The sequence below is a fragment of the Ambystoma mexicanum genome, chromosome 6p (assembly GCF_040938575.1).
Source record: "Ambystoma mexicanum isolate Mex_15411 chromosome 6p, UKY_AmexF1_1, whole genome shotgun sequence".
Taxonomy (NCBI): domain Eukaryota; kingdom Metazoa; phylum Chordata; class Amphibia; order Caudata; family Ambystomatidae; genus Ambystoma; species Ambystoma mexicanum.
Window position 1 is genome coordinate 1,252,145,844 of NC_090935.1, and position 12,678 is coordinate 1,252,158,521.

At 47.0% G+C, this 12,678-nt stretch overlaps 1 protein-coding gene across 5 annotated transcripts in view; it reads right to left on the reverse strand.

The window, feature by feature from the left end:
- Window positions 1–12,678, reverse strand: part of VPS13A (vacuolar protein sorting 13 homolog A) — a 2,994,934-nt gene that overhangs the window by 463,691 nt on the left and 2,518,565 nt on the right. For all 5 annotated transcript variants that reach the window (XR_011280366.1, XR_011280367.1, XM_069625905.1 and 2 more), the window contains 2 exons: window positions 4,568–4,713; window positions 4,401–4,482 (listed from right to left, as the gene is read on the reverse strand). Coding sequence is in view for 3 of the 5 variants with exons in the window: in XM_069625905.1 (XP_069482006.1) it covers window positions 4,401–4,482; window positions 4,568–4,713 (228 nt within the window). In the remaining 2 variants the exon portion in view is untranslated. The remainder of the gene's footprint in view (window positions 1–4,400; window positions 4,483–4,567; window positions 4,714–12,678) is intronic.

Sequence of the window (12,678 nt, forward strand, 5' to 3'; positions counted from 1 at the left end):
TGCCTCGAAAACATCCATGTTTTTCTCCATTAATCTTTTGCTATTATGATCCTGGTAGGTGCTCAAGTTAAGCTCCCTGGGTTGACCGTGGGACTGATTGTTTTTCCTTTGGGAGCAGTTCAGCATAGGGGACAAACTAGTGTCTATTCGTCTACATTTTTTGTGCTCCACCGTGCCACGTGCCAGCTGTGTCTGTGGTGACACACGATGTCACCATTGTTCCTACTGTGCGTCTTTGGGATTCCACATTTGGATTTTCTACAGAGGCATCTCGATTTGTTGTTGTTTATGGTGGTGTTTATTTGTGTTATGTCTCGTAGCAGTTTGTCCACTACCGCAAGAGAATTTCTACTTTCCTTTGTGCTCTGCTGTGGACACCCTACATCAACTCCTAGATGGTTGGGGCTTCTGATGGTCTTCAGGCACTGCTCCGAATTTTGAAATACCTCATTCAAATCAGACGAGTCATCTGGTTGATGCCAGGCCAAGTGAGGCAATGTCTGCCTCACATCACACCCATTAATATCAAGTCTGTTGCTGTAGAAGTGGACGTTGTAACCTTTGTCCCCATCAACAGCAGAACTAATTGTGGCTTCGTAATCATACTTCCCTTCAATGGCGGTCACAAAATTCACAGTATTCACAGTGTTCATGGTGGAATCACCACCGCTCACTGCTTCTTGATCCTCATGATTGACTTCTGAATGTCGAGTCTGATCATTATTAACTCCTTTGTCAACCGTAATTTGTGAGTTTAAGATGAAAGGGGCCAACTTCACCAACTCCTCATTTTGCCTATGCTCCACAGAACACACACATGATGTCAGTTTCCTCTGCGTTCCCTGAACCGCTCTCCATGCCAGGACAGGTAGCTGCAGTACAGACACGTCATCACAGAAGCAGAGTGAGGCAGGTTGATCACCACCCCTCCCCCCAGCTTGCAGCTAGGAGAACGGCCAGTGACACACAGCCCCTTTACTGCTTTAGGTGTCACACTCAGGCAAACTTCAGTGCTACTGGTGTAATCCTCTGTTTGCTTCACCGTTCTCACACAGTTACATAACCCTTGTGGCATACAGCACATTTCTCCCTCCTCTGCTGAGCTCTTTGTGTGCATTGAGCAAGTACTACGCTTGCAATTGTGTTCACAGGAAGTCATTGTAGCACAGCGTAAAATTGTTACGGACTTGCTTACTTGAGACACTGGACATTCTGATTTCCGTTTTTGCAGATCATTCAGCAGCACACTCGACTCCGTCGCTCCTCTCCGCAGCTGCATCCTTGTTAATGATTGCAGCGACTTTAGCTTTGGCCTCGTGGACGCCGGCTGCTTGCCATCCATCTCTGTTTCCGTGTAGAGCGGATCTGTATTGCAGTTCTAATATCTCGAGTGAAAAGGCACCTTCTCTGCAGGTGTTCATTTCGGGGCGGCACTCGCAGTGCCTCGTAAAGCCTCCAAAGACTCCCTAGATTCTGCACCGACTCTGCGTCGCTCTGTGGCGAGTCAGGAATTTTGAGTAACTTGCTCTGCCTCTGCTGCAGGAAACAGAGGAAAGACTTCCTCAAAGTCAGTTTACGAACTGACAGCACCACACACCTCTGATTGCTCCCAAGACTCTGCACCAACTCTGCCAGCTGTGGAATTGTAAACTTGCCCAGTGAGCTCTGCAGGGGGGACAAGGGGACTCTGGCACTAATCCCCTCTCAAGCCCCCATGGAAGCATTAGCTGCCTTTTCATCAACAACTCTTCAGGGAAAACAAGATTCACATTTGTGCTCTTTAATACTCTTCTGCAAATGATCTTACTCTTCTTCTGGATAACTTTTCCAAGAAGGGCAGTCTTTTTGCCACTCTTGTTTCCCCACTAAACAAGCAACCGAGAGACCTTAGGGATAGGGTCTCTTCCTGCTTCTGCCTTAGTTTTGGCAATGTGGGATTATCCCAGCTTGTACCATGTGTTGTACACAGCATTGGCAACAAATTCCAGAGTTTATAGACCTTGCATTAGCCCACTTCTGCTGTTGGCAATATTGGCTAGATTGTAATTGCCTTGATTTCAGTTTCTCTTGGCTTGGGCAATGCATATGAACGCTTAAAGTCACCCCCACGAATGGCTGGGTTTTCCACTGATTCACACCTTTCAGTTTGAAGTCATATGGCTTTGATATAATAGATTTTGCTGCTTTTCCCTAGTTCAGTATTCAGAATTAACTTGGGAATCACTTTCACTCACAAGCGAGTGCTGCTTCTGCTGCTTTAAAATAGTTTGGTATTCAAAACCATTCTCTATACTACTTTTGCTTCTATGCAAGCATTGCTCAGTCGCCGAACGCCTGCTTCCAAAACGCGAGGGGAGACAGAGCACTCCAGTGTCACTGACAGCTTGTGAACTCACTGGGTAAGACGTGTGCCTCTGGTCCTCTTGCCGCTCACAGGACTTCTGCTGATATGGCTCCTTGCGACCTGGCAAACTGCTTTGGTAAGTCTGCCTTTGCCCAGACCACCTACTCTTGGAGCTCCTCTTGCTACGGAGGCCCTTGGGTGCACGTCAGCCACCGGAGACAGCCTCGAGGCCCTCAGGTGCACGCCAGTCCCCTGCATGCTTCCCACTGCGCAGCTTCTGTAGACCAGGTCACAAGGGAGCAAGCTTTCCTCCTGTACGCTTCCTGCTGCACGACCCCTGCACTTCAGATTTCCGGAGACACAGACCCTCTCAGAACCGACAGCTGATCTCTGCCAAGCAGTGGTCCTGGTGTCTTCTCTCTCCTCCAGCTTCTGACTGGGATGCCAGCACTCAGCACGTGGGTTCTCCCTCTTACTGCCTCTGGTCTTCTCCAACAAAGCCACAACTCTATGGTCTGCACCTGAGGGGGCCCTTTAAGCTTCTCCGTCTCCCTCAGGTGTGGATCATCTGCATTAACCAACAGACCACTCCTGGAACATTGTGCATCTGCAGCCCTCTTCTTCGACCCAGTACCCTGGGAATTAGGGGACTTGGAGTCACTAATGAAAAAAATAGGTTTCTTATTGCTGTTGTTTTACAATTAAAACCCAAGTTGTTCCTTATAACATTCTTTAAAGGAACACCATACAGTTTACTTGTTTGCCTTGATTGAAAAGGGAAAGGCAAAACTTTTACAGTGTTATTCATATATTTCTTTTCACTGTACCTTTGTTGATGTTACGGAGGTCTTTCGTTTTACAGGTCTCTCGAATGTTAGAAGGGTTTTCATTTCTTCCAAGGCATAGGAGTCTGTGAGTGTTTTAACCTCTATTTCTATGTGCATCTTGTGGAACAGCAAGATGGTTATTACAACAAGCCATTACATATTTTGGCATTGCAGAGACATCCTCTTTAGAGGAAAACAAATACTGTGTCTCATCACACAGTCATCTCATTCCCCTCGGCCCTTTCTCGTCCTAGTTGATAGTCCCGTAGAACAGCAAACCCAAGATCAGGATCTGAAAGCGTTTGCCTTTACCTCGATACCAGGGAGGAGACTTTAGGCAGGGAGTTAGTGAGGAGTCCGTAGGATTCGTCAGAGTACACAGTGGGGTGGGGCTGGGGCACGGCTTGTGGAGGGGAAAGACTAGTCTCAGAATAAAGAATCCCTAGTGCAAAAGCGGTCTAACAGGGTTGGTCTCAGTAGCAGTTGTGTGGCCATTCCCTCCTCCAAGACCAGTCTAAGACAAAGACCAAATACATAGCCACACCAAAGACCAAGGAAACAACACGCCCAAGACAAAGACCAAAGAACAGATATCATTAGAGAAGTGGGCTCAAACCTGTGAGTCACTTGAGAAACACTGTCTCTGGCATATGACTGGAACACTGAACTAAAATTTAGGGACTGCACTTCGGAGACTAGATTCTTCAGTTTAGACGCTGCACATTTTTTTTCAGTTCTTCCTTCCACAGTTTAGCTTTGATTTTTGCATGGTGAATTGCACCCCCACCCAAAAGACCATCATTCAACATCGACCTGTTTCCAAGTTGAATAAAGCTGTTGTAATGTTCTTTGGCAACGACCTGTTACAGAACACACAATCATGACACCTTTGTGAATTAAGCCATCCCAGTAGTATTCTTTTTGAGTTTTATTTGGCTACAATCTACAAAGGCCAGTAATAATCACATTAGTTGCCCTAGGTGCAATCTCAACAAAATGTGTAAATCAGCACAAGAAAGAAATATCCTGTATCTGTAAACAAGCAGCAATCATTAAAGCCATCACAATTTTATAAAAGAGAGGGTACAGTGTATTGAGAAATAAAGTTTTAAATTAAAAGTACAGAAAATAGCCTTTGATGATAGCATTGTAACAAAGCTATTGCTAGGATGATAAATACATTTTGACAAAGAAAACAACAACAAATTTAATGGTATAACTAGACCAACCTGTTTAGAGTAATGCCGAATGACCTCCCATTGAAGTTGCTGTGTTGTGCAGAACTGAAACTTAAGTTCAAAGTACGCCAACCTGGGATCGAAAAATACATTTTATGCTGCAGCAGTGGAAGATATAACAATGGTATACAGTGTATTCGTTGTGAAATTAAGCATACTTAAAGACAACATCTTGTGCATCTGTGAGGGTGGCACCAATACTCTTCAACAGAAGGTTTACGGACTGCACAGGAATCAGCTCGCTTTGTCTTTCTTCTTTGTTAGAGTCTTCTCCACCAGTGCTTAGTGAAAAACTTAAATGCAGCTGGGAGAAAAAAAACAATTTATATGAGCAAAGATCAATTAAACAGTTACACCTGAAAATGTTTCAAGATTAATGCATGTTGTAGATACAGTTGGTCTACTACTATTTTGTGACTTAAAAAAATAAAATAATGGCCGAAATAGAACCAGCCTGCAATAACACAATACTGGGATTGTGATTCCAACGACATTCAGATGGCTATTAAGCTTCTTGACAATTTTTAAGCATTTCTGTTCCTTCTGAATGCACAAGAAAGCACTCACAGATAGCCACCCAGAAAAACACTTTAGAAATATGGGGTAACATCAAAGGGTTCTACAGGATACAGGAGGCTATCATTTGGAAACTGTACATTGTCTGGCACAATATCCAATTAACTTACTGTGTCTTTGTTTTCATGGTTATATTTTTAGACGGTGTTCTATGTCTGGGTGCGAGAACAGGCTAATTGATCTGGGGGGAGGGAAGCGTGACAGGTGCTGGCAAATGCAGAGGCAGCTTAAAAGGCAACACTGGAAGTCCGGCAAAATACAACCAAAAGCACTGGTGGTTGAAGGGCAGAGGTGTCCCCAAGAATGACACTTCTAACACATTTCACCTCAATAATCACAAAAAAGAGGTAAAAGGGCCAAGTAATTAAGTGGGAGGTGTCACTGTCACATGAGTGGGGTAGCAGGGCAGGGGTACAAGCATGGGAAAGAAGCCACTTATTTATGTGCGAAAGGCATGGAATCAAAGTACGACAGACACAAGTGATCACAGGGTGTTTATTAAACTGTAAAATGGGTGAGATAGACCTAAATCTAAAATGGGAGAAACCTACGACCATCAAATAATAATAATACCGTTCTGGTGCAGTCTAGTCAAAAATAAAAAGGACCTATACTAAAAAGAAACGAATGCCAACCCACACCACTATGCTACAAACTAGTGTGGGGTAATATTCACAAGAGAAGAAAGAAGTGTTCATAAAATGATAAGTCAGGATGTTATGGTGGGGTCTGCCTTCCCCACATTTTTTAGCACTGGACAAGGCAGGACTCTTGAGCACAGTACACTCCTGGGCTTCTGTGGCACGAACTTACAGTTTCTTATCTTTATATCAGGGCCTTCTGTGCCCAAATCCCCACTTGTGCAAATTCTCTTGCTTCAAATGGTCTCATATGCCAAAACAACAAAACAAAAAGTTCTTTCGGTTAATCTTCACTTCAGGTGATTACCCTTCACCCTTGGATCCCCCTCAGCTGGGCTCCGATCCGTTTCTCAGTCGTCAGCCTACCTCAGTCGGGCTCAGACCAACCACTCACTGTAGACATCCCTCAGTCGAGTTCATACTTGTCACAATGTAGTTCACTTGGCTTCTTCACAGAGTGGGATTCACTTCCCTATGCTTTTCTCAGGACGTCCCTCCATCAGGTTCACTACCACCTTTCAATCATCTCTTCATTTGTAATATTCAAAAGTCTTAATGTCTTTTTAAACAATGGCACAATGTTCACGTTAGGTCCCCCTCATCCGGGCTCAGAGCTCCCAAAGCATTTGCCAATTTTAAACAGACTTCTGAAGGGCGATCATGTCTCGCCGGGTCACCATTGGCCAACAGAAAGCACAGGTTCGCAAAATTACAGTTCACATGGCGTTCCCCTCAGCCGGGCGCAAACGCCTTTTTCACAATTCCCTCAGTCGGATTCACAATTTCATAATTGTCAAAACCTTCCACACTGTGTCAAGCACTTTCAATTGTATCAGGGGTTTGGCTTGACTCTTGTATGGCCACCTTGACACCTCACGCCGGTCTTCTCTATGACCTCTTGGTATTAGTAGTGTTAATATTTTTAAAGTTCCACATTCTCTTTGTTCAGGAGAGGGGTACCAGCTAGAGTCCTTCAAATGAGCGCCTGCGTGGTCCCGGACCCCTATCTTTGGTACCCAGTTCGTTTACAACAAAAGACCTCTGTCTATTAATCTTCTTATTGTTGTCACTGCAACGTTGAGTCTAACACAGTCCAGTCTCCTATCGGGTTCTTCAGACTCACCGGCTGTGCTGAACTCATTGGTGTTTCTCTTGGCGCTGGAGTTTAAGGACGGCACCATGATGGCAACCACGTCTCCCCGCCCTGGCTATCAGGATGGGAGGCTTCCATGTACCGCTGACATCCGTCACACCATTAGCCAGCTGCGATTCCCGGTCTTGTGGTTCCTTTGTCGGAGGCTTCGCGGGTCTGGGTTGAAAAGGGCAAGGGCAACTCCCTCCTTGACATCCTTTCAGGTCTTGACACCTTTCTCCTCCATTTGATCTGCCGTCCTGGAATAACTGTTTCCTCATGCGTTTGGCCTTGCTCAGAGTGTGCTCTCGTGCTCTGCCTTTTATCCTGATGAGAAAGGGAAAGGGTGGGGGGGGGTCAGGTGTGTGTAGTTGTCATCAATTGCCTGACCCTTGTCTTGGGATATGTTAGGTATACGGCTCAGGTGTTAGTCCGTCGTCTTTTGTGGTAATCGGTTTGTGAGAAAGTGTTTGTGTCAAAAAGGGGATTGGGGGGGCAGCTGAGTTTTTAGACATCTTACAGGGTAGGATGGGGAAAAGGGCTCATAAGGAAGGGGGTACTGCATCTCACCCTTCGGCGTCCCACTTCCACTCCCCGAAGACCCCTCACCCAGGTGATCCTCCCTCACTGGTCCACCCCCAGGAACTGGATACAATAGCGATGGATGTGTCCTGGACACCTCAATGACATATCCCCGGGGACTAGTGAGTGAGACACCTTCAGGTTTCTCACACTTAGGACAGGGTATTGGGGTTTGGTGGAGATAGAGAAGCAGTTTATGAGGGAAGGGGTTCTTCTGCCAGGTTGACAATCTGCTGGCTGCCTGGGAGTGTGCTGATAGAAAGCAGCCGCAAGTGAGCCAGTAAGCACACAAAGAACATTTTGGATAGATGTACTCTCCTGGGAAGGATCAACAAAATTAAATGAATGAATGAAGCAAAAAACGATTTCTGTAAAAATCAAGGACATGCTCGATCTAATCTATCTTTTGAAGGGCATTGCAACAGTTACTTGAGGGTATGTTTTGTAAAGAAGCTTGGTACCATGATGAACCTCAATGAAAGTGTTTTCAACTCTATATGCACTCTCTGCCCATCTGAAATGTTGCCTTCTTTCTGTTTTCCGGGATGATGGGACGCAAAATCTGTGCTGAAGTTGTAAAAACATCAGAAAGTGATAAACGACTTAATGAAGGGGATCATTATAAACCTGTTACTTCATGGGTACTTGTTATGTTCCTTAATCCAGAATGAATCCTAGACATTTTTGGAGACAAGCAACTAGATCCCGGAATTTAGGAGAGCACCGGCATACTTTCCATAACTCTCTACACACGCCATTTGTTGGACAAACTCAACATAACAGGAGAGGCATGTGAAAGGGGGATGTAGATGACTGGACACATGGGATAATGAACTTTCTCAAAAAAATTCAGGAACCTTGTTAACAGATGTAATTTCACGAATCTTCCCCAAAAGTTGGTTTTAGGATACTGCAAGTTTCATTGGGTCTTGTTCCTTGCTAAAGGTATTCTCTGACAGGTAGGACGTTTGCCTACTGTAGTAGTTAATCTACTGCAGCGTGGCATGAGCCATTAAATACTTTTGGTACAACAACGTGAGTATGCTGTGTACAGATTTTTTTTTTTACTTTGAATCGCCCGGCCAATGAGAAATGTGGAAGGCAAAGTGCTTGCCAAGTGCAGTCGTGGCAGTATCTGGAGCTGAGACAATGTCTGTGGAGCAGCTCTGGTTTATTGAAATATCACTGGTGGCCTTTCAAGGATTTATGCTCACGCCGTACATCCTCACTTTAAAAAAGTGGATAGATGAGCCCGCAAAGTGTATTGCAAGTACATTGTGGCAATTGGGAGAGTGGACAAAGAGGCCAGGTATTTGAATGTGTTCCCGGTACTGAGGCTACGACGTTAGCTTTTAAATTTGGATACTACTGGCTTTATTTGACATGGTGAGTGCTTCTTAGTCTAGTGCAACATTCTTGAAAGTATAGCTTGGAGACTGTTTTTAGTGTGATAAGCTTGACTATGATTTAGGTTTAACTTGATTTTGTAAAATTTACTATAAGATATCCTACCAACACACAAATTTCAGGTTTCGCAAATAAAATAAGCTGAAAACTTGTCTTTCTTCTCTAGGTTCCCCAATAAATTCCATACAAGAACCTCCAAATGAGGATCATACAAATAAAATGAGGGCTTACTTTACAAGGAAAATGAGTGATGAAGTTAGAATTCAGGACCAACGTTAAGTAAGGTGCAACAATGCACAGAAAACCAATCTGAGCCTTTAATAGCACAATGGGGCTTTAGAAACTGGAACAAGGCCAACTTGACATCCTGGAACAACTCAAGTAGGACTAAGGTATAACCATTTACATCTATAATAGTTGACAGAATGCTGAAGATGGTCGATAATTGGGGGATTCAATTTACAGATAGTAGGGGTAATCAATGGTTTATGTTAGTTCACCTTTTTTCTGATACCTTAAATCATAGGAACTCATATGGGTAATCTATTTCTCTGAGATATAGAATATCAAGTAAATTAAAGCTACTCAATGTAGTGACTAGAGTACTCATAGTCCTTAGTCCCCTTTACTCCATTCCTTGTGGGTGTCCACTAACATGGAGACGGTACCGGAACCTTTTGCAGTGAAAAATTGAGCTTCCCCTTTAAATTTAGTATAGCGCGCTGGGGCGCAGTCTCGGGCGTGGGGACACCCTCCCCCACCGCCCCCCCCCCCCCCGAGGACCCCCCAAGGCGTCACCCTCCGGCGCCTCTCCTCAGTCCCCTTTGAACACATCGGGCACTTAGATACCCGGCTACACTTTTTACATATTAGCCCCTGTGGGGGAAGGTGGGTGGGATTTATGGAGGAAAGGGGGCTAAGGACTATGAGTACTGTCACTACTGTGAGTAATTTGAATTACTGATACGTCCCGTCCCCTTTCCTCCATCCTTGTGGGTGATTCCATCGAGCAAGAACATAGGGTGGAGCTGTGACAACCTGCCTCATATCTAGGACGAAGCAAAAAGGTTCTTCAAAACCACCTGGCCAAACGCTGCATCGCGACTGGAGCTGGTATCCAGGGAGAAATGCGCACAGAAAGCCAACTGAGTGGCTGAAGTAGCCGCCTTGCTGATGACATCCCAAGAAGCATGCCTCTGAAATGAGACAGCAGTGGCCTTAGCTCTGAACGTGTGGGCATGAATCCCCTCAGGAACTAGTATGCCCATGGCAGTATATGCCTCTGAAATGGCCTGGACGATCCAACTGGCGATAGCAGCTTTGGAAGCCTGGGTGCCGGGAGACTAGCCCCCGAAGGTGATAAACAATGCCTCAGACTTCCTGAAGGATTTTTTCAGAGAGAGGTAGAACTGGAGTACCCTCTTGAGGTCCAAAGAATGAAGATCCCTCTCTGCCTCTGATTGCAGGTACGGAAAGAACATTGGCAAGCAGATTTTCTGATTTAAATGGAACGCAGAGACCACCTTGGGCACGAAGTTTGGATGCATGCACAAGATGACCTTGTCATTGCGAAACACGTTTAAGGGCTTGCATGATCACAATGCTTGCAACTCGCTGACTCTGCGCGCAGAGGTAAGTGCCACCAATAGCACTGTATTCAGTGTCACCAGCCTGATGTCCACCAAGGCCATCGGCTCCAAGGGCTTGTGCTGCAAGGCTGTGAGAACCACATTGAGGTCCCAGACCGGATGTGGCCTATGCACTGAACAAAAGAACCTGGATAACCCCTTAAGGTGAGCCTTACCACCAGGTTGGTTATCAAAAAACATGCTATGGGGAATTCTTGTAAGCAACAATGGCTGCCGTATAGGCGCGGCAGGTACCTACTTGAACACCAGAATGAGACAGATGAGTGGAAAATGCCAGAACGTCATTCAGGGAGCAGGTGAGGGGGGTCCGGGCTTTGTCGCGAGCCCAGTGGCAAAATATAGTCCACTTGCTCTTATACTGGAATCGAGTAGACAGCCTCCTGTATGATGTCCCAGTTGTCCTCTGAAAACCGAGCATGCTGCAACCTCAACTGGTCAGGAAACAGGCTGGAATGGCCAGCCTTGGCGGGGCTGGCTGCTCCACTGCCTCGCCCTGCTGCATCAGGGAGCCCCTGCTGGGGACAGGAAGATGGACCGGTCCCTAGGAGCACAACAGCACGAGGACCGATAACCAGGCCCTCAACGGCCAGTACGGAGTGATCAGAATGAGGCTGCAGTACACCGAATTCGGGAATTTGTGGAGGGTCTGCTGTACCAACGGTGGAGGAGGAAACAAATAACACCTGCAGCCGTGCCAGCAGAGCTGGAACGCATCCCCTAAAGACCCGTGAACCCGGCCCACCCAGGAGGCAAAATGAGGGCACTTGGAATTCAGAGGACATGTGAACAATTCCAGATACGGAAACCGCCATCTCTGGAACAAGGGCAACAAAGAGTTGACGTGTAACTCCCACTCGTAGGTGTTGAACCGCAAGGGGCTCAGCTGGTCCGCTTCAGCGTTGCTGTCCCCCGGGAGGTGGATTGCTGAAATCTGAATCCCTTCCATAAGGGCCCATTGCCATATTACTACTGCCTCCATGCACAGGAGGGGGGAATGGGTGCCACCCTGCCTGTTCAGGTAAAACATTGTTGTGGAGTTGTCGGGCCTGACCAGAACCGCACAGCCCCTGACTAGAGGCAGAAAGTCCTCGAGAGCCAGGCCCACTGTCCTGAGCTCGAGCAAGCAGATTGATATGCAGGAGGGCATCCACCCTGGACCATGCACCATGAATGGAGTAACCCTGACAGCCCGACAGCGAGGAATCCGTTGTCACCACCAGGGTGGGCTCTGGCCGGGACTAGGGGCCTCCCACTGCCACATTGCAGTCCATCAGCCACCAACGTAGATCTGGAATGAGGAGCAGGGGGACTGGGATCCTGTCCGACTGAGCCACTATCTCCTGGTCCCAATTGGCCGCCAGGTGGAGCTGAGGCGCCCCATCTTGAGGCGAGCGTGCTGGACCATGAGAATGGAAGACACCATTAGGCCGAGAAGGTGCTAAAACAACCATGCCGAGGTGGACGAGTTGGCCAGAAAGGGCCCTACTGCCTCGCGGAGGGAGAGGAGTCTCTCGGGCATGGGAAACACCTGCTGCACCGCCGTGTCCAAGTGCACTTCGAGGAACACCAGATCCTGGGCAGGAATGAGCTGCAACTTCCACCAGTTGAGGGAAAAGCCCAGCTGGTGAAGAACGTCTGCCAGCCGTTGGCAGCAGTGTACCGCCCCCTGTGGGAGCGGGCCCTGACCAGCCAGTCATCCAGATAAGGGTATAAGTGGTGGCCCTCCTGGTGGAGAAAACCAGCCAATGCATTCCTCAGTTTCGTGAACACTTGAGGGGCTGAATGGCAGCATTTTGTACTGGAAATGGTACGACATGATTGTGTACCACAGAAAATTCCCATGCGGTTGGTCAATTGGCACATGAAGGTATGCATCCGTGAGGTTTAGGGAACACATCCAGTCCCCTGCACACAAAAAGTCTGCTATGTACATGGGAGTAATCATCTTAAAGCGTTTGAACAGTAAAGACAGGTTGAGGAATGACAGGAAACGGGAGCCCCTGACTGACGGAAGAACTGGTTCAACCGCCTGCATCTCCCGTAAAAAGGCTGGGGACCCTATCTGATGTAGGGCAGGAGAGGATGGTGGAGGAAGAGTGAAGCCTGTGGAGACTATAAAAAGGACCCAGCGACTCTTGAAAAAACACTTCCAGCTGTCCTTAAAAAGTGCCAGCGTCCCCCGACTGGGGAGCTGTGTTCCCTGACCATAACGCCACTGCTTCTTGGCGTCAGAGGTGGGGGCAGAGGAGGAGGAGCGGAAAAACCAGCACCAAGTCCTCTGC